The sequence below is a fragment of the Pagrus pagrus genome (genome assembly GCF_965226575.1).
Source record: "Pagrus pagrus genome assembly, chromosome: 10".
Taxonomy (NCBI): Eukaryota; Metazoa; Chordata; class Actinopteri; order Spariformes; family Sparidae; genus Pagrus; species Pagrus pagrus.
In genome coordinates this window covers 7,347,183-7,369,826 of record NC_140194.1, presented here as the reverse complement: position 1 = coordinate 7,369,826, position 22,644 = coordinate 7,347,183, and the positions used below count along the sequence as shown (strand labels likewise).

At 42.2% G+C, this 22,644-nt stretch overlaps 1 protein-coding gene across 1 annotated transcript; it reads left to right on the top strand.

The window, feature by feature from the left end:
- The first annotated feature begins 1,593 nt into the window (after positions 1-1,593).
- Positions 1,594-22,639, top strand: nfat5a (nuclear factor of activated T cells 5a). The gene is given in 13 exon segments (XM_084365156.1): positions 1,594-1,884; positions 9,337-9,365; positions 9,368-9,503; positions 12,449-13,079; positions 13,246-13,429; positions 14,189-14,379; positions 14,480-14,652; positions 14,883-15,017; positions 15,144-15,196; positions 15,342-15,474; positions 16,719-16,903; positions 16,994-19,259; positions 19,389-22,639. Coding segments are annotated over 13 exon segments (4,596 nt in total). The 5' UTR covers positions 1,594-1,811; the 3' UTR covers positions 19,796-22,639.
- Positions 22,640-22,644: the final 5 nt, after the last annotated feature.

Below are 22,644 nucleotides of genomic sequence, written 5' to 3'. Positions count from 1 at the left end.
GGCTGTTAATCTGTTGCTTCTCCACACGGCAGCCGCTCACCCAGTCACTGACCGTGAGTTGTGACATTCAGCTGTTGTGGTGTTTCCATCATGGAGCTTCTTCACAGCACCCCTGCGTCAAAGACACAGGAAAGATGTTGTTGATGAAATCATCTTGACTCATGATCCACTTTTGAGCTCTTTCCTGTTCCTTTAACTAAACCACAGTCTTTATTAACCGATAGACTTTGCTCACTTGAGATTGTCATGAGGTCATGAATGAACTCTCTCTCTCAATGAGCGATCTGTTTAAATGCTAACAAAGAAACTGCATGTAACTTAAAGCAACCAGGTGTTGTGTTCAAATGTTAAGTACTAATGCTACAGTTACTCAAGTACTGTGTGTAAGTACAATTTCAAGGCATTCATACTTAAAGCAACATTATGTAACTTTTAACAACTTCAAAATCATTTCGACGGTACAGTGTCTTATGACACTGAATGGTGAATGGTGTCTCTGTCTCAGCCGCTCCGCCCCCCCATCACTTGTTTCTGCACAATGTAACTTCAGTGAGAGGGTTAAGATACTCGAGATACAAATTTTCAACACGTAACATTGTTATGACGTATGAGTTTTGTTTGTAGTTAGCGCCTATATTACATCTGACAAATTGTTACAGACCTGGGATTAGTGTTTATAAGTGTATATTACGTTACACTTATACTCTACAAGATTTCAGAGAGGGGAATGTTTGACTTTTTATGCCAATACATTTATCTGATACTGGGGTTGCAATGGTATGAGATCTTCCAGGAACGATAACCATCTCCGAAAATATCACAGTTTCACGGTGTCAACATGTATGGTATTACAAAATTATTATTATTATAATTATTATTATCATTTACAATGACCCTCAACAGGATGAACAGAAGCGTTTCTTAGTTGAACAAACACTATTAACATTTTTAATATATATTTCAGACATGAACCTTGAAATTAACTAGAAATATTTTTCTCTGATTAACATTTCCATACAAAACATGTGAGCTTAAATAAAATACGGTGCATTGTTGTAGTCTAAAAGTCATTCAAATCAGCTCCATCTCCACCAGCTCTAACATTATAACAACCGGTTATAATAATCAAACATTGTTCAATGTAATAGAGGCCTTTTTGCTGCATAATCAGTGCTTTGCCTTTGAAACATTAGGCATCATTTAGTGTATGTTTTCCTAACTTTGATAGTGAATGCATCATTTACTATCATCATTATTTGTATCTTTAATTAAGAAATCAGAAACCTTCTTTGAGAAGATTTATTATGGAAGGTCAACTCAGTGCATCACGAGAAAGAGCAGGAGTGTGAGTGTCTTTCCAAGTCACCTGGAGCTGATACATCTACCCCAAAGGTGTGTGTAACAACAGCGAGATCCATGTGTCATAAGGATAAGCAGGATCCATTGAGCGCACCGACGCTCCCCTCCCCTGTGTGCGCGGAGCTTCACCCCGGCCACGGCGCATGCCCCTCGGCAGCAGAAGGGGGAGGGGCTAGGAGGTGGGCCGACCAACTGTAGGCAAGTGTGTGTTTGTGTCTCCTCTCAGCAGAGACACACACACACACACTAACGTGAGGCGTGCTCGCAAACGGTTTTTTTTTTTTATTATGCCATTGAAAGTTTTGTTTTTGTCGCCTTGAGATTGTTTCGATGTTACACTGTGTGTATTAAAACATTCCGCTTGTACAACGCAAATATTTATTGGCCCAAAGCTGCCGACTTCGTTTCTTCTAAAGAGTGTCCGCTTCCCCTCCCCTCGATGAAGCGCTGCGATGCCCTCTGATTTTATATCCCTCCTTAGCTCGGATCTCGACCTCAATTCCCCCAAATCTCTATACTCAAAAGGTAAGATTTCTACTAAATGAATGTTACTGTGACGACACTAACCCGTTTCGTCCTGCTTTCGCGGGAAGCGGAATGAATGTCTTAATGGCTCATGTTAAGCTGCTAGCTAGCAGTAGTTAGCTTCTTTTCTGCTGTTAGCCAGCCTAGCTAGCTTAGTTAGTTAGCTGCATTTGGCTTGTGCACTGGTGGCGACTACCTGGGCTGGTTAGCTGTCCATGTCACAATGCGTGGACGAGCACGATAACGCCAGGTCGGCTCATCTAATTACGCCGAGTGACACGTGAGATCATATCAAAGCGACTGGGATTGACATTATTCAGTAGGCTGGTGGCTCGCATTATATTAGATGCATGTTATTAGCTAGCCCACGGCTACGTGAGGTCGCTCACCAGCCACCACATTGTTCAGGCGTTTTGACGTCTGAAGTCTTGGTCGGATTCTGCAGAGGTGTGTGCGTGTGTGTGTGTGTCAGCATGCATGTTCATATCGCGAGAGAAGGGCAAAATGTAGTGCACGCGTGTTGTTTTGTTTATCCCTCCCTGTTTAGTATTTCTGGAGTGACCGTTCTGCTGTAGTAGTGGTTTTATTATGTGGACCTGGGCCAGAGCAGTCCTCCACACAGTCTCTGGTTTCACAGAAAGAATGTAGTTACAGGCACTTCAGAAGCTCGGGGCATGGCACTCTCCCCGTCAGGATGCAGGGTCACTGGGGGCCAGGGCCACTAACTTGCCAACATTTATTCTGCCCTGTTGTGGTCAGCTGGGTCGGTGCATCTGTAGTGGCTTTCAGCAGCACTTAGTAGGTTAATTTCCTTCCTGTTAGCAAGTGGATTAACTTCATGTGTTGAGGAAATTGTCTGTCAGTCTGCTACTCAATACTGTGTATTGTTTATTCATGACTAAACCTTGTATGTTGTTTTTGTGCACTGCTCTTGAGGTGGTAATCTGAGAAGGCGTGCAACTATGCATTTGCTTTGGATGTCAGTGGACAGTAGGGCTGATCTTAGACGTAGTCCACATTTTGATCTGCCGTTGTTTATAAATTGCATATAAACCCGATATGATCCTTACCTGCCTGGTCCCACGTCCGTCACCCTGATATGTATAGGATGCTCATGAGTTAGCAGAAAGCATTGCTCTGTGACCCTGAAATGCTCCCTTGAGCCGGCCATATGGCCACACTGTATCACATGGTGACTGTTTATTTATATCCCAGTAATTGGGTGTATGCTCATGTTGGGGTCTAGATAGCAGACCTGCTCATCAAAGAGCTACTAGGAGAGCTCATGTGTATCAGACTGAAAATGAGAGAAGGGTCAGCTGGGCCAAGGTGCATTTTGGCCTGCCAGGACACATCGCATGTAGTTCATGTTTTTTCTGGCTCTAAATGTGGCAAATGTGAAACTCAATAGTGACCTACTGAACCCTGATGTTTATAAAGTGGAACATAAATATTATTAATAGCAATATAATATCTGTTTTGTGTCAGGTTCTTGAATATGTACGTAAGGAAGTGCTTCTGGGACTTTTTTCTTTGCAGTCTGTTACTACAACAAATGAGTTTGCGCCCACTATGTTGGTGACACCGGGGCTCTGAATATGAGGTAGTCATACATATTAAGAAAAATAGTTTTCATTAGTCACATAAATGTCACCCAAAACAGATATGATCCCTGCACGGTGTGGTTACAAATGGATACCACTTAAATGCAGGGAACCTTGTGATTGAGTTCAGCTTTGATTAAGGTTCCCAGATTTTCATAACAAAAAGATTCCTAATGTGTTGTTAATTTTCGATGTTCATACCTTATCCAGCCACATTTACTTTAGTATGTTTGTTGACATCCAACATTAGAAAAAGTCTTGTTTATTTATTTCCATAATAATATATTAATGCAACAGAAATATGCCAAATTATAGGCTGAGATGTGTGTGAGAAAATAAGCTTATCTTCCGATATTCAGCGGGAGAAAAACTGAAACTTGCCAAAGGGGTTATTTATTCGGCATCATGAATATTTGCTTTTCCCTCAACATAATGTGATTTTGCATTCTGTGAGTTTTATTGCAGAAATATTTTATCTTTGCATGAAACAGCCTGAATACTAACTCACCCTGCTCCCTCTTTCAAGTGTTTTCATTGAGATGGCTAAAAAAAAATCCTAAATGACAGCTCAGTCTCAGACAGCGGAGAGAAAAGAAAATCTTTCATCAGCTTATTAGTGTGAGAAACTTGAGCTGGTGCATCAGTGAGTGCAATTAGATCTCATTGTGTGAGACAGACGGACGCACAGGACATACATTGGAACGCCATGTAAATTTGTCCCGACCATAAAATATCGAGTGTACAAACAGTTGAACAGCTTTCTGAGGGATAATTTCCTCGGTAGAAAGTCATTTCAAAAGTATTTACTGTGCATTGTTAGATTGTTAGTCAGTTCAGAGAAAGTTGACTTTGTCTCTGGGAAGTTCTTGCTGTGATTTGACCGTGAGCCCCACAAATGAAACTCTTCACCTCCATTGTATTGGCGTGCAGCAGAAATCTAAGAGGTGGACAGAAAAACAGGATAAATAAAACTCAAACCACGTGCTTGGAAAAGTGCCTCTTGCACTGTGTGAACAAATCCCAGTGAATCAGCCCTTTTAAGAGAAATACAAGGCATTTGTTTTTTGTCATTCATTTTGTACATTATGAGAACAACCCTGGTGAGACCAGAATAAATCATGCTGCACATGAAATCTAGGTTTATTTTTGTTCTGTTTTACTGTTGTTGGATTGTGTTTGAACTGAGTATTCATTGATGCTTTCATATCGGTGCATGCATTCATTAGGGCTCCATTTACTGTCAATCACCTGAGGCATATGAGAAGAAATAAAAATCCCTTCCGGGTATAATCCTTTAAAAGCATTCTTATTGACACATCCTTGTCTGTTAGTCTTTGTTTATTCGGTGAGCTACTACAATAGTTAATTTCAGGCTAGGGTGACTGCCACTAAGCTTGTGTTTTAGAAAGGTCTAAAAGTAAAGGAAATGTAAACCAAGAAGGATGTGGTGGAAGTATTGAATAATATCTTGCGTGGAAACCACTGATCTGGTGTATTCATCTGATCCTCATAAGCAGGCGTACAGAGAATTAAATAGATTATCCAACCATTCCTCACAAGTATAAATCAGTTTCAAGGTAAACAGAGATGGTGTAAATAGCCAAAAATGGCCTTCTTTGTGGTTTGAGTGCAGTGAGTAGCTCCTTTGTCTGTTAGCTGGCTTGAGCATATTGTTATGTGTTCGAGAGTGTAATTAAAGCAGCCATTATTGGGCACTGAGATACATTCTTGGTCTGAATATTTTTTCATTTGCAACAAAAACATCGGCCTCATGAATTGTCTATTCATCTGTCATCCCCCGTCTTAGTCCCAAGCCAGCTGCAAAGAATAAAAATGGACTGGCGGCCTTGCCATTTGGCAAAACCTTTAAGGCATGTGTAATGTGAGCAGTGCATAACTATGAGATGAGGTAATTTAATTGTTCTAAGTGTAGGTTAAAGTCAGTCCGCCCCCTGGCTGGCTAGTGTGTTACAGCCTTCTTTTGGGCATAAGATTGCAGAGCTGTGCACATAAATGTGCACAGATGTCATCTGACTTCTATGAAAGTGAATTAAGACCATCACCAAAATCCATTGCCTGAACATTATCAGTGTCCAGTATTCATTTGGGAACAACAGGAATTCAGCTTTCTTTTCTTTTGTGTGTTTGGTCTGTTGTACTGCAAGGATGAGCGGTGGCCTAGAGGAAGGGGCTCTGGTAGTGGTGAATGTTTTCATGGTTCATGTTTTTTATCAAAACTTGGGGAAGGTATTGTTTGAATTTTATTTTTAATTTTTATTGATTCTCACTTTTGATTCCATTGTAGCAAAAAGTTCATCTGAGTTTTTACTTTGACTTTCGTTGTTCCATGAAAATAAATCAAGACAAAGTGATGTGCAGAAAGAGTCCACTACAGGTGGTGACTTACAGCACAAGGTCAACTCACACTCAACTAAAGCACATGATTACCTGCTGCCACTTTTAGCAAACAGAAGCTGTTACTCGTCTCTGTTCTAGGTAGGTCTTTAGGTCTCACAGATCTAATGTTAAGCTTGCCATGCTTTTCCTTTGCGGTTGGATGACTGAACAACACACTCGGGCTAGAGGACCGCTCAACATTTATTTAGATTGATGTCGTGCTGCTCAAATGTTTGGCTAAATTTGATGTGCAACCTGACATAGAGCTTATTATTATTACTATAGCTATTGTTATTATTATTCCCACATGCATTGCCCTTTGTTTTCTTGTTTTATTTTAGAAAGTGAAGACATACTTCTGAGCGTTTACCGCAGTCCATCTCCCACACTGATGTCATGTTGTTAACCATGCATGCTATCTAAACAACTGACACCATGTTGTGTTTATGTGTGACGTGGACAGGTTCTGGCAAATAGCCACGTCCTTGCAAATATGTAGCCTTTGTTTGCAATAATAAAGGTTACAGCCCGAGTGATCCTTGATTCTTACGGCTGATGCACAGCTTTTGCAATGGTCCCGCGTTATAAAACACTTGTGACAAAGATATGAAACAGAGGCAGGATAATTAACAGTTTAATAACAATGAACTTGAACAATGAATGAAGCAATGAAGCAGTAAATTAAGCTTTGCATTATTATCTCTAAAACAAGAGATTCTTGGCATTTTGCATTTGAGTTTGGTTCCCAACCCTAATCAAAGACACTTTTTGAGTCCCAAACATAATGTGAGGGTAGAATGGATTATCAAAAACCATCAAGTACCAGAAGTGAAGTCTTATTCTTCTTGTGTACTGTATTTAACAAAATCAGTTAACACATGCATTTGAGATTTTTGGCTTTTTTTTTTAGGGAAATGTTTTAATACTCAGGAAAGCATGTTATCAAAAGTACTGTTTGATGCTGGTAGTAAAACCCAAGTGTCGCACTGGTATCAGTATCAGAAAATCCCCTAGCTGTGTTGATTTTTTAATTTCCCACCACCACAAGCTGCGCCACAGTGTGTATCTACAAACAAAAACTATTTTGCATGCTGTTCACTCCATGGGCAGTCAGGCGCACGAGTAAATTCAAAACACTGAATGAAATCCAGACAGTACATTTACATACCTAAACAATATGAAAGATTGAGCATCAGTGTACAGTATATTAATCAAGTTGTGCTTGCACTCAGTATCAGCCGTATGTGTTTCAGATAATTAGACTAAACAGTATATTTAACTATAATAAAACTTATCAGTGCATATGTAAACAAATATACTGAATGTGTCGGAGGCAAACACATTCACCTCTATCATCGACTCTCATAGTTGATAAGCTTCATGGGAGTCCCCACCCATATTGACACTATAAAATGCCCCTGATCTTGATTCATTTCATGAGCAAAAACAACAGAAAAAATGTGTTGTAGGCTTAGACTTAAAAATAGATTTCTCTGTGATGTGCAAGCACCCGGGAGAGCGAGTGACTTTATCACATAGCGATGTGGTTTAACCCGGCATTGACTTATACAATCTGGTCAGTGCACGTCATCTAACCCGGCCATGGGACCCTCCTCCCAACCTGACTCAGAAGATGTTGCAGTTCAATGAACAGGCATTTCTGTCATCTTTGTGTGAATGGTGAGGACCTTGGTTCTTTTCCTTGCATATGAATGGGTGAGTCCAGGCGAGTTGAACACACATTCAGCAGACTCACGTCATGCACTCATAGGGGATGAGTGAAAGGGGTAATAGTCAAGACTGAGGTCATGTCGAGTTGACAGTCAGTCTGTAATACACCCGTGCACAAAGACTCTCTCTCTTCACACCATGAACAGAGCACAGCGGACACAGATGGAGTGTTATCATGAAGATCATGGACACTTTGCTGTTTGCTTTGAGGCCACATTTTAAGTTTTATTATATGGGCTGTTGTCCAAGCTTTATAGAGAGCTTTTGTTTGGCAATCTATTTTAAAAGTTGAGCAAATACACTGTTGTGATTTGTGTGGTTTAAAGGGACAGTTCACTCAAAGTGACAATAACACAGATCACATTGTGAATAGTTCAACTGAGAGACACTTTTCTACTATCACATCTCTTTCTATATTTGGACTGATGAGAAATGTAATTTTTGCCACTTCACGTGCCACAGACCTAATGCCGCTCCGCTCTGCTGTAATGGGATTTGCTGCAGGCAGTCTCTTGAAGCCCTCTGGCTGGATAAACAAGTTTTATTGTATTATTTTTGAGGGAACTATCTTCTAAAGACAGATTCACTCGGAATAAGCGTAACAGCATGGAGCTACCCTTCATCTCAACGCTTGCAATTCTTGCTGTCTGTGTGAACTAGAGCACTGTGTTAGTTATTCGGTTGAACTGTGGTGACTTTGTGTTGTCACTCACTAGGCAGCATTACTGACGTCACAGAAGTGGGAGATCATGTGTCTTCAGTTTCACCATTCTGCTGGTGCTAAGTCATAGCTGAGTGTCAGATGACTACTACACACGCTGGGTGCCGGTGGTGCACAGCTGAAATATCCATGTCAGGGTGTTGATGGATCACTGTTTCTTAGCAACCAGACTACCTTGTCGTGTTTTTATCTGCCACCAAAATGCAGTTCGCTCCAGTGGAGCTGCAGTGGTTGGTTACAGTCTTCTAGGAATCACCTTCACATTGAATATCAAGGAATGTCTCGGTGGGTCTTATTACGCAAAGCCCCATGGGAGGCTAATTTAGCTTATCATAAGATAGCCTGAGTTGTGTTCATGTTGACAGCAGGTTTTCTTTTTGCATATGTGCAGGAAAAACCTGATCATGAGACCCATGTCATCCCAGTTCAGGACTCCAGTTTTGTTGTTACTACCAGGATTACATTAGAAATGAACTATTGACACTATTACATTTCTGGGAAAAATTATTACATTAACAAGAGGTTACACATCATATACTACAGTAATGAGGATTGAATGGTCGGATGAATCACACTGATGATGTGGTGTACGAATGAATGCAGGATGAATCATGAATTCCTGTTCCTCAAAATTTAGCAAATGATCAAGTCAGTATAACTTTGTGTAATTAGTTCACACTTAAAGGAGCAATATGAAAGATATGGCCAGAATTTAAGTTAAAACTTTAGAAAAGATAAACTAACATTATCCACAGAATGTGAATAAACTGCAGTTTCATGTCAAGGACGTCTTTGTGTTGTGTTGCAGAGATGTTTATTGAAGCTAGCTTGCTAATCAGTAAGCTCTTGCCCTTCCTGTGTTATAATACCACTTTGTACCACAAGAGGCAACAGGCATCAGAACGGCTGCCCTTAAATCTATCAGAAAGTTTTAACTTGTCAGAGGTTTCGAGTCCCTTGGTCTTATAATAATAAACAAATCTGCTTTGTGTTTTTCAGAAGCTAATTTATCTTCTCCTGCTCCTCCTTTATGACAGAGTCAGTATATGACCTCCTCCCCAAAGAGCTCCAGCTCCAGCCGTCGTCCACCCAGACAGACCCACCCACCATGAGCCAGAAGAGTGGGGGAGAGGCGGGACCTCCCCCCTCTGCAGCCTTGGCCTCAGGTGAGTTAACTGCTGAGTACATGAAAACCATGATCTGGGATCAGTTTCCCTTTGCCAAACTATTCCCCAACATGGTAGGGGCGTACAAACCAATGTGGCCTTGTATCAGTGTCTGGGGGCAACTTCACCCTTTCACCAGTTTCTGAGACAATTTGTATTTATGACTGTTGGAGAGGATAACGACTAGTAAGAGTATTTATTTTTCAGCAAAGGGATTTAAGTACTGCTGGCATGACAAGGCACTGTCATATTAGATTTCAGGGGTTGTGCTGGTTGCATAAAGCTATGGTGGTAGCAGTTGATGGGTGGGGGCAGAGAATTGAAGCTGATTTTTACAGTTGAACTCGAGCTGTATTTATATGTATTTTTGGATTTTTGAGTCGGTTAAGCCTGTCTGTTTTAGGTGAACCGGTTAGGTGCTTTGGATGTTTGTGCGACAAACATCTTTTCTTATAATCCTAGCTGCAGCATGGGGAGAGGCGTTGCTTACCTCGACTTTGTGTGTTTATTCAGCCACACAGCAACTGCTTTAAGTGCCTGAAGCTCTTCACCTAACAGCTCTACTTTATAAAACTAACTGACAGAAAAGAGAGAGAGTTTTCAAAACTTGCTGATTACAGTATAACGATTTGGATATGCTTTTTTAATCATTTAATATCTAGCTAATAGTTTACTAACAAAGGGAAGAAAATAAACCAGAAAATATGCACATTTAAGAAGCCAATGGATCAATCATCAAAATAGTTGACAATTAATTGATTAGTTGACAAATAACCGATTAACCACCTCAGTTGTTGCAGCTCTGTAACATTTGCCATGCTGGTGGCATTAAGAATCTCATGCTGTGCTTCCACTGCATGGCTCAGCTTGGCTGGGCTTGACTCGCTGTTTTTTGGTTTCCCAGGGTCAAAAGTTGAGGATAGCACCTGGTAAATTTTTTGATATCACTTTGGTAGAGGTTGTAAAAGAGCTCAGTAAAGTAAAAACGCTACAGGCCACTGATTAATCAGAAAATCGGCACTTAAGCGACACAGAGCAGTTAGTCATCTCATCGCCTGCACTCTGATGTAGGATTTCCCATTTCTTTTTTTGCTTTTTGTGTCAGCAGTCTGAAACGTATGTCTCTTTGCAAGGACAAACAGCCATCCCTTCGATACACTCCATTGTTCTTTTGTTTCTGTTGCGTTGAAGACGATGTCGTGGCAGTCTCACTGGCGCCGCTACTGCAATCAGCTAAAAATCCAACCTATGTTGAGTGGGCACCATCTGCAGTGGAAAACAAAATTGAGGAAAGTGTCTGGTATCAAAAGGGAGTCGAGAATAGCCATGCAGTAGAAGCGCAGCTTCTGTTGCTTCTATGTAATGAAAGTCATACACAGTCCTCTTTTCTTGGAAAGATATATCATGAGTAACAGCTCGAAGTAATGTTGAGTTTGCATTAACAGCATGCTAACATTGCCTGTTCTTTTTCATTTCACTCATTTTTTCCACAGCTCTTTCCCCTGTCATGCTTGTGCTTAATGCTTTTTTTTTTCACTTGGCTTTTTAGGCAGTTAGAAATATATTTAAATGCTGTGAGGCACCAGTGCTGCGGATCCAGATGTAGTCCTTTGGCTTCAGCAGTCATCTCAGACTTCCCTTATGCTACGCCAAAATTATATTCCTGTGTCTGTTTTAGCACTTTCTCTCAGTGTCAGTGTGGTTAGGTTTTGTTTTTAAATGCCTTAAGTGCCTTAAGCAGAAACAGCCTATTCACACTCATACAACAGTCGGTCATCTGATAATTTATTGAGGTTTCAAACTGTTTGAGCTTTACAGATAAATGATTCATCTTCTCCCATGTTTCAATAGCAGCTGATATTTTCAGTACTTATGAATGGTCTGTCTCTTTATGAAACAGTGAAGTTGCCCCTAGCAATCGTTGGACTGTCTTTAAATAAAATTAAACGACACCGGTCTGATCTTGGATCATGGTTAAAGGAGGCCAACTTCAGCTGTAACTGTAAAGGATTCTAGTCTAGAGTTTCATCTAGACAGCAAACTAACTTGTCAACAGTCATGTTGAAGAGAGCGCTTTTGTTAACGCTACCTTTTAACTATCCTGTCTGAACCAGCTGGCCCTAAGCAGTGCTGATCAAAAGCATGACTACTGTAATGTCCTTCAGATCATCATTAACCAAACACACATGCTTAAAAAGTGTCTTTAAATGATCAGCTTCAAAAGTTACTCCTTCCTTCAGTGTATTAACTCATCCAATTTACTGATTGACAGAAGTTGAATCTTGAATGATCAGCTCTCTTGTTGCTCATTGGCTGTCTCGTTTTTATTGCAGGAAGTTCCCTCTGAGGCAGGGAGTGTCTGCATATAAAATGGTCTGCAGTTCACTGCTCCATAGGTCAGAGGCTTGTTTATTCTGTCTCCATGGCTACGCTCAGTCCCAACCAAATCTTCCAATTGGCATGCGCAAACTACTGTTTACTAGTGAATGCACATTGCACAAACTGTACTGTAACCCTGGCAAATTTAATTTGGCGCCACATTACCAGCTTGCAAATTTGGCTGTACAAGAAAAGTTTGACCAGATTTTTTTATGTTTCTTTCTGGCAATGTGTATGTAACAATTTGTAGCTTGCTTTTGTTTTTGTAAACAAAGCATGTCAGTTTTGTCACATTGATTTTAATTGAGAAAGGTTTTGTAGGAATCAAAACATTGTGGGACCTATAGTACCCTTCTCAACTTTAACTTCAGAATATTTGATCAATGCTTGACAGCTCTCGCATGCACAGTGAGAGCATATAACCCACAACAGTCTGTTGAAATTAGAGTTGGGAAGAGGGGAAATCAATACAAATCATGCACAAATTCAGCTGCTTGAATGGGACTGCTAGCCTGCTCTGTGCTGAACATTTGTACTAACTTATGTATCTGTATATGCTACTACAGATGCCACCTCCTCCACCTCCAGCCCCTCGGCCTCCTCCTCCCTGGCCATGGGAGTCCCATCCACTGGCTCCTCTACCTCATCCTCAGACCATCTCAAGGTTCCCCAGCACGTCCACTCCAGCGGAGGGGATGGAGCTGGAGCTTCAGAGATGCAAAATGTGGAGGGTGCTGTATCTGCCCCGACCAGAGGCAACAGTGGAGCAAACACTGCAGCAGGAGACATAGGGTCAGGAGTGTTGTCAGGGCTAGGAGTCCAGCAGCCTCAGAACACACCATCAAAGCGGAGGCCTGTGTTGAGCATATCCCCGCCACCTGAGGATCTATTTGATGACAGCCAGATGTCTTGCCAAGAGGAGCCCACTGTGTCTGCTCCAACGGGTCCTGATTCAGAGCATAGCAGCAGCATGTGGGCCGATGACTCCGTCTCCAACTTCAGCTTGATCAGCTCCATCTCCTACAACGACAACACAGAGGTGCCACGCAAATCTAGAAAACGCACCCCTCGCCAGCGGCCTGGCCCCAAGCCTGCTCCTCCGGAGGACAGCATGGATGTGTTTGATGCTGACAGCGCCAAGGCTCCTCATTTTGTCCTCTCCCAGCTGAGCACAGACAAGACCACTCCCATAGCCAGGTGGGCTGACCCTTGTCCAATGCACATTCTGTCAGCATTTTGACTCGAGAGTAGCTCTGTCCCTCTGTAGGGATGCAGTAAAGGTCATTTAATTCAGTTTTGTCTGGGGTAATTTAATTTCTGAAAGTCATATTAATGTCATCATGTGATTTTTGTTGCCCGGCAGCTCTCTTGAGTCAGGGACTGCAGTGAAGGGTGGGTCATTGTCTACTCAGTTCCCCCAGAGGAGTGATGGAAAGGAGCTGAAGATCCTGGTGCAGCCAGAGACCCAGCACAGAGCTCGCTATCTGACCGAGGGCAGCAGAGGTTCTGTCAAAGACCGCACACAGCAGGGATTCCCCACTGTCAAGGTTTGACAAAGAAAACCACCGACTGCTTCTTGACACCTAACCTTGACAACCTAACCTAAAAAAAAATATAACACCTAATTTTGAATTTACTGGATAAGGCCAAAAGTGTGAAGTACCGTGTGCTACAAGAGAATTTTCATGAAGCATTTACTTATAACTAACTCATGAGTCTGTTCTGGGATACATCAAAAGGTTAATTTTTTAAATGGGTAACTTCTGTGTTCTACATGGTACATTATGTTCAACATTAGACCCAAGAAATTTGACCTGTTACTGATAAATTTGGGCAGGGAAGTATCATTCATTAATCAGGAGCTCAACCCTCGACTGCTCAACTGGGGCAGCTCAGCTGCCAACAGATAAAACTGTCTTAAGCAGCGTCCAGTTGTTATTGTGTACAAAGTGTGAAGCACTCAATGAAACATGTATGATGCCAACAGTAAAGATGCTAGAGAATCATGAGCTTCCTCTGTGATATAATCGAAGACAGGAGAAAATAGATCCGACTCTTTCTGGCAACCCTGGCATGCTTCCACACATTACATTGCAGATTGCACTTTTCAGTATACAAGGTTTTTGTGGCACTCTCGTTGCTTAGCATGGATGCTTCAGGAAGAAAGCTTCACTCTGTACGCATTTCAGGATTTCTCGATGACGATAATTTTAACTTAAAACATCTGTATTGTTTAATAGTGTTATGTTTTCTATTATTACTTAAAGTCAAGTTTTTACACACAATGTCTTCTTTCTTGTCCTCAGTTGGAGGGTGTGAGTGAACCAGTTGTGCTGCAGGTGTTTGTAGCGAATGATGCTGGCAGAGTGAAGCCTCACGGTTTCTACCAGGCGTGCAGAGTGACGGGACGCAACACTACTGCCTGCAAGGAGGTGGACATTGAGGGCACCACTGTTATTGAGATCCCCCTGGAGCCCAGCAGTGACATGACACTTGCGTAAGGGGTTATGGTGTTTTGTGGATGATTCAGGATCAGTTGCTACTTACAGTACTTTGTGTGCTAGTCATGTATTCCTCATACTGTGTTGTTTCTACAGGGTGGACTGTGTCGGAATTTTGAAGCTGCGTAATGCAGATGTGGAGGCCCGTATTGGTGTGGCAGGGTCCAAGAAGAAGAGCACACGTGCCAGGCTGGCCTTCAGAGTCGGCATCCCCCAACCTGATGGATCAACCCTTACTCTACAAGTTCCCTCATCGTCCATCCTCTGCAGTGAGTAGTTCAGGCACAACATCAGTCTAAACCTAACGGTTATCATGAGGCTAAATGCTGGGGAACCATGTGTTTTTTTCTTTCATCCAACATAGTATTTAGGATGATAGTCGTAGATGTTTTGGTCTCTTCAGATGATAGAAATGTCTGTTTTTTGTAACAGTCTCTGGTAAACGCTAACCCAGATGTCGTGTGAGTTTTGATTCCTTGGCTCTTCTGTCATTTTCCAGCCCAGCCAGCAGGAGTGCCAGAGATCCTGAAGAAGAGTCTTCACAGCTGCTCAGTGAGAGGAGGAGAGGAAGTTTTTATCATTGGAAAGAACTTCCTCAAAGGAACCAAAGTTGTTTTTCAGGAGAACATTGCAGGTGCTGTGACCAGCTTGGTGTTGTCTGTGTTGCATCACACTGTAATTGTTGTGAATATCGGTTTCTGCATGTAAATCTCTGCTGGATGGTTGAATAAATATGGAATATTATATGTTTTATTCGTAGATGATAATTCCTGGCAAGCTGAAGCAAAGATTGACATGGACCTTTTCCATCAGGTAAACACAACTGAATGATATGTATACTCTTATTTTTTCCATGAATAATATTATCTGCTGTGTCAAACCTGCCTGCTTTTGTTGACCAAACTCTTTTGAGATTTTACTGAAGATGTGATTGTCCTTTTGGATTTCTGTTTTCCAGAACCATTTGATAGTGACAGTCCCTCCATTCCACAACCTGTCAATCACTTCTCCAGTTTCTGTGGGAATCTTTGTGATGACCAATGCTGGTAGATCCCATGACGCCCAGACCTTCACCTATACTCCAGACTCAGGTACAGCCACTAGTTACTGTTCACATTTGAATCAGTACTGGTAGCTAACAATAGCTTTTTTCCGTACTGTACGGTCTCTGTACAAATGGGATGATTTGGAAATGATCACAATACTTTGGGACCTGTTTACAAGAATATGGTCGAGTTTGCTGATAACAATTCCATAATCCTTCTTTATAGAATTTTTCCACAATGCCTATGCAGAAATGAATGGGTTATTGTGATGATTTTAGCATCTAATTATGAAAAAGCTGTTGTGAAAGAACAAGAAAATAATGACAGTTGTAGGCCTCTGTAGTATAACAAAGGAAAATAAGAAAAAATAGAAAATTCCTGCTTAAAAAAAACATCAGTGGCGCAAGAATGCAGTTCTTGTCAGCTCCTACGCACTATGCGATTTAAGCCAATGTTGATTCAGAGTTGATAGTAGCACCTAAATGTACAATGAAGCCCCTCCGTCTGTCCCGTCTGTCCTGTGTGTCCCTGTGTGTATGACACAAACACAGGAACACAGAAGCAGCGTGACTGTAAATGACACCAAAATGCAGTAGACTATTTTGGTACAAACACTACCTGCAGTTATGGCTGATAGCCTTCCAGGATTTAATCCCCAAATGGAAAATATACCCGCATTTAGCGCTTGACAGGTGTTGATTTCGACCCTGCGTGACTTCAACAAGCTTCATTGGTGACATAGTCTCTCTCTTCATCTCTTTATACTCTAAATTACTCTCTCACTCACTCAGATGTACTCTCAGGTAACGAAATTTGGTACTGATTGATTTAACATGGATTGATACTTAGTTGTACCAATGTAATTTGGTTGGTACCATTAAAAGTACTGAGTTTAGTGCCCAGCCCTAGTTGTATAAGTCAACATTATGACTTTTTGACACAGGGCTCAGGAGGTAGAGCGGGTTGGTTCAAATCCATGGCTTCCTCGGCTGCATGTTGAAGTATCCTTGAGCAAGATACTGAACCCCAAATTTGCTCCTGAAGAGCAGGTTGGCACCTCTGCCATCAGTGTTTGAATGTGTGTTGTGAATGGGTGAATGTGACAAGTGCTTGGAGTGGTCAGAAGACTGGAAAAGTGCTATAGAAATGCAAAAGAAAACCAGAGAAATCTAAATCACAATACATTAATTATTATTATCAGTAAACTGTAAACCGCAAGTCATAGACTTCAAATAAGCACTGTCTTCCAGAGACATAAAGATATCTTGTGTTTCCAATCTTACCCTCAGCTGATGACTCAAACGTCCGGACAGTAAAAACAGAGGGACCCTCCCTGGTCAAGACGTGTATATTTGACGTTCAGATCAAATCTATATCTTCTGAGCGAACTGACTGCTCTGTTCAGCCTTCCAAACGGCAAGAGGACACACCAATGGAAGTGTCTAGCAATCCACCGCCCACAGATGTCTTCAAGGTAAGATACCATTCATTCTTACGAAAGAGGAATCATAAATATTTACTTCAGAATTAGTTGGTAACATTTTTGTTTCTTCTCTTTTCTTAGCCCTCCCCTGACCCTCTTGTCTCAGTGCAGCAGACCCTGGAGCTCAGCTCTAGTCCTCATCCAGGTGGTGAGTCCTTTCAGAGCCCAATGCCCCTACAACCTGAAGATGTGGAGCTTCCCCAGGCACCCCCTGTGTTCCCGAGCCTGGAGTCTCTTAGCACCATACAAAAGCAAGAGATTTCCCCCACAACCTCCTTCCCAGTGTCAGGAGATACTACAATCCCCCCTGTGACACCGGAAGTCCCTCAGCAATTCCTCAGAGACCCTCAGGACAACTTGCCTCCTGAGAGTTCCAGTAATAGTGGAGGGGTTGTAGTCGTGGCCATGCCCCAGATAGCACCTCCCTCTCAGCCCCAGCCACAACAGTCGCAGGTTACTCTGTTCCCACAGGAAGGGGTGGCCCAACTGGAGAGGGCGGTAAGGGAGCTACAGGCCGGAGGTAACACCACACTCCAGCAGGTGTTGGAGGCGGCTGTAGCCCAGCAGCAGCTGAACTCTGTGCTGTACAGCCCCACACCCTCTGCAGACTCTCTTCAGCAGCATGTCCAAGAGAACATGAATAGCCTTAGATTGGGAAACCCAGATAATTCACTATCGACACAGCAACAGCTACAGATACAACAGCAACAGCAGATACAACAGCAACAGCAGATACAACAGCAACAGCAGATACAACAGCAACAGCAGATACAACAGCAACAACAGATACAACAGCAACAGCAGATACAACAGCAACAACAGATACAACAACAGCAACAACAACAACAAATACAGCACCAGTTTCAACAGCATCAACAACTACAGCAACAACAGCAAATCCTTGGTAACCTTCAGCATCAACAACAGCAGCAACACTTGCAACAACAGCAGCAAGTTCTTGGCACCATGCAGATTCAACAGCAACTTATATTACAACCGCAAGACCAACAGCAACTGCAGCAGCAACAGCAGCAGCAAATCATTGAGAATATTCAACAGCAACAACAGTTGCAACAAAATCAGCAACAGCAAGTCCTTAACAACATCCAACTTCAGGATCAGCAACAACAAAATCAAATACTTACCAATTTACAACAACATCAGCTACAACAGCAGCAGCAACAGCAGCAAAATCAAGCGTTGAGCAACTTACAACAGCAACAACAACTGCAAGAGCAGCAGGTCTTGGAGAATTTACAGCAGCAGCTTCAGGCTGAGCTGCTTCAGCCTCAGATCCACTCCTCCCCTCAAGTACAGCAGCCAGTGTCCCTCCTTCAACAGGCTGGAGATCTGCTAACAATTCAGACCAGCTTCCCAACACAGCCTCCATCCCACACATCTCCCCCACAACAGCTCTTCCAATCACCCAGGCCACTTGCTGAGACCCAGGGCTCCCAACAGCAGGTCCAGGCAGCCCTGCTCCAGAATACACTGACTGTTCTGACGAGTGGCAGTCTCAACTCGGAGCAACAGTCAACAGGGTCAACCTTATACTTGTCCCCAAACCCACAGCCCCAGCAACAGCAGCAGCTGGCATTTATTTCCTCCATGGAGACATCCAACCAGCCTCAGTCTGTTACAATGTTTCAGAACCAACCCCAGGCTCAGCTTTCCCAAATGCAGCAACAGAGCACTCCCATGGAGCAGCAACAGTCTCCACAGCAGAACCAACAACAGCCACCACAGCTCCCCATCAGCCAGCAGGGCTCCTTGTTCCAAAGTATCCCAAATCACTCGCAGGCGAACCCAGGACCCCAGGGCCAGCTTTCCCAACCCCAGCAGACAGGTCTGCTCCTCTGCACCACAGATCTAAACCCACAGGCCATTCCCCCTACTATTCTCTTCAGCACTCAGACCCAAGGCCCTTCCCCTATGGGGAGCATTAGCGTTGGAATCCCCCAGCCAGACGCAGCAGAGCCCATGTCCTTCCAAGACCAGAGCTCCTCAGGCAGCAACTCAACATCCACTGAGAACCAACAGCAGAGCCTGTTCCAGGAACAGCAGCCAATGCAAGTGGGCCCAAGTTCCAGCAGCATCCCGAATAGTCAACCCGTAGAGCTGTTCTTACCACAGACATCTCTGTCCAGCCTGCAGAGCACTATTGGCTCACAGGAGCTCAACAACCAGGCTCCAGCCCCTGGCACAACCATCTTTGTGGTGCAGGGTGGTGTGGGTGTGGTAGCCAACCCTGGACAGCAGCCCCCAGAGCAGCTTTTCCAGACCACTGTGGGTGGGAATGTGGCTCCACAAGGACAGGCCAACCTGTTTGTGTTTGGCATCCAGAACGGTAAGAAAATGTTGGCCTGTGTTGAATTCTTGATTTGTATATGTCCAAATGAGTTGCTCCAGTGTCACTGCCAATGCCTTCCCCTAATGTTTGATTATAGTGATTATTTCAATTTTCTCTTCCTCCCAGATTCGCCCCAGCTGCTCAATTCCTCTGGACCTACCCTGCCTGCTCAGAGCCAGCCCCAGAACTCCAGTCACATGCAGCCTTTGTTGGACCAGACCATGGCCCAAGCTGCCCCCTCGATGCCTGCGACCATGCACGGCAGCTTGCAGAACACCCTTCAGGCACAAATGCAGTCCAGCTTAGAGAACGCCATGCAGACCAGCCTACAGAATGCAATGCAGACAAACACACAAACAGCTCTGCAGTCCAGTTTGCAGGCGACCATAGAAACAAGCCTGCAAACTCCAATGCAGACCAATCTACAGACACAGATACAGAGCAGCTTACAGAATCAGTTGCAGGCATCAATATCTGCTTCGTCCAACATGGATAAAATCGAGGACCTACTGGAAAGTCTACAGAAGCAGTGATGCATGTTTGGACCATGAGGGCACTAAGGAGAGTGAGTGATATGTAGCCGAAAGTTATACATCCTAACACAAACAAACAGAAAGGGGGGTGTGTGGTGTTTTTTGCCAATTCCACAAAACGAAGAAAATTTTAAATATTTAAGAATTAAATGCCCCTTTTACCTAAAAACCCAAAATATGAGCTCATGTAACTCCTTGTTTTTATGAGATATTTATAATTATAGCTTCATACATCCATTGTCCTTGAAGTGATGAATCCGCCTTTGTTATTACCCCTCTTGCAGGATCAGAGAGGCGCGTAATAACTGCTTTATCCATCAGTCTCAGAAATGCAGTGTTTTGTTTTGTGTTTTAAAAATGTGAGCCTAAGAGATGATGATGCTGATGCTGATGATGATGATAATGATGATGATGATGATGATGATGATAAAAGCCTACCAGGTTTGGTGGAAAAACTGGAAAGGGATAAAGAATGTCAGTGACAGGGAAACGGGAATAGTAATGTGATGGAGATGAGTCTGTAAGAGCAGCTGGAGTAGATAAAACAGCCAGCCATGGAGTGAATAACAGATTGCACATAAGTGTTAGAGATGGGCTGAATCTCATTTTGTGAGCGTGTAAACTCAGAGCCGTCGCGTCTTTCTGAGAGTCTGTGAAATGTGTTTTTGTCTGTTCGCCATGTGGAGCGACAGTGGAAATGCGGGGGGAGATTACCTGGCATAAAAAACAGGGATAAAAAAAAGTCTCAACCACTAAATTTAAAAGGATAATGTAAGATTTCTCTGACAATTACTTAAACCATGTGTTTGCAATCATGACTACAATTTGCCTAAAAAACTACTCTAAGAGTAAAAACTAGTAAATTAAGTACATTTGTAGAATGTTCGGCCTCTGTAACAGAGACTACGAGACTATCAGGAGGAGAAGAGTTCAATATTGTTATTAACTTCACAAAAAATGAAATTAACTCACTCACCATAATTGTTATTAATACATTCTGGTATTGCAGGGGATTCCCCCATGTGCGGAAAGAGGAGGGACTCTCAAACACTCACAAATGAGATTCAACCTGGTGAATAATGTGACTTGGCCTTTTGACACCTCCCAGTGTTCTCATACGTTCAGGCCTGGTTGCTGGGTTTGCAGAAGTCTTCTTGGTGAATTTTAAGAAGCATTCAACTATGTAGTGTGTGTATCTTTTTGTTTTTGTTTTTGAAGAAGTTGGTAACCTTTACCAATTTCATGTGGATAGAAACTTTCCACTAGTGAAAATGGAGTGTTGTGTGGTTTTATAAACATTTTATCTCAAGCACTTTATAACCTCTAGCTAATCCTTATATCCGTCCACAGCTCTCTACTGACCCAGCTGAATTTGTACTCGAAAACGTCCAGTTAAAAAAAAGAAAACTCAAGAAAAACAGAAAAAAACATAAAGCAGATGTCTTTGTAAAGGTGGATACATCCTTAACCAAGCATTTTTTTCATGTCATGTCTGAATATTTTTGAGGTCTAGGACAACTTTGTATAGAATGTCTGCTCACTGTTGAATTCCTCTTTGTATTCAGTCTCAGTGGTCCAGTCAAGTCTGTCAAAAGAAAAAGAAAAAAATCAGCCATTCCCACAAAAGCATTGTCATTTTTCAGTGGTGGAGTGGTAAGTAGGCCTTTGTGTTTTACACACTGACAAAACACCTAAAATACTGATTCATTTAGTTTGTGCATTGAAATGAAGGATTTTCGTCATCTTGCTATTTGTACTATTTACTGTTCAGTCTTGAGACTGTTTTACCTTGTGTTGTGTTAAATATTTAAGTTTTTGTCTCAGTGTTGGTACCATGTGCAGGCTGGCGCCATGTGAAGTTGGCATCCAGTAACCGTCCCTTGTGTTGTGAACAGGGGCTCACTGGTAAATGAAATCTCTGTTACATAGAGGCCGCCATTTTGATTCTATCTATGGTGCTATGTGCAAGGAGTGATGGGCACTTCTGATGTGATGTTAATACATAACAGTTTATACTTATATATCAAATAGCACTGACATTGATAGTTTTGAAGCAGAGTCGAGTCTAGAGAGCTGGCTGTTGTTGTGGGGTCAGACTGGAGTGCACCCAGGCATACCAAAGCTCCTGTTGTGAATCGTCGTCATCTTGTCTCATACGTGTCCTTGCAAATGCCCTCGTAATGTTTACTCATTTGTACTTACTCATTTAACTTATGCAGCTCTTACATGAATAGCAATTCAGCATGTTGTTTTGTTCAAGTACAAGATTTTTAAAAGATATGTAAAGGTACTTTGTTTCATGGATCAGTTAATCTCTCATTAACATTTCCACCAATTTGATACTTTACATTTCTCATGACATTACTCTATTTTTTGATGCAAAATAACACTGCTGTACTTTCCATATCGACGACAGTAGCCAATATGGCGTTATCAAAAAAAGCCAACTTTGAGAATAATTCAAATGTTAGAATAGCATTGCTCACATATGCATTTGTTTACATTTTCATAGTCATACTATTTTTGTCCTGCGGCTGTTAGTGATCCATTTTAAAGTAACTTATCTTTTTTAGAATTTTGTATCCATGTATCAAAATGTAAAGTATTTTTGTAAAACTAAACTTTTTTTGGTTGATGCTCATAGCACAGAATATCATTGCTGGTATGTTTTTTTTTTTTTTTTTCTTTCCTGACATGAAGCGCAGGTTTATTGTGAAGTGTATGATTGAAATTAGAAATGTAATTGAGGTGACATCAAGCAAATATGTTACAACTTAATTCTACCGTTTTAACATTGACTTTACCCAACCTGTATAACATAATACATGGGCTAGGTTTCTTGTGTGTGT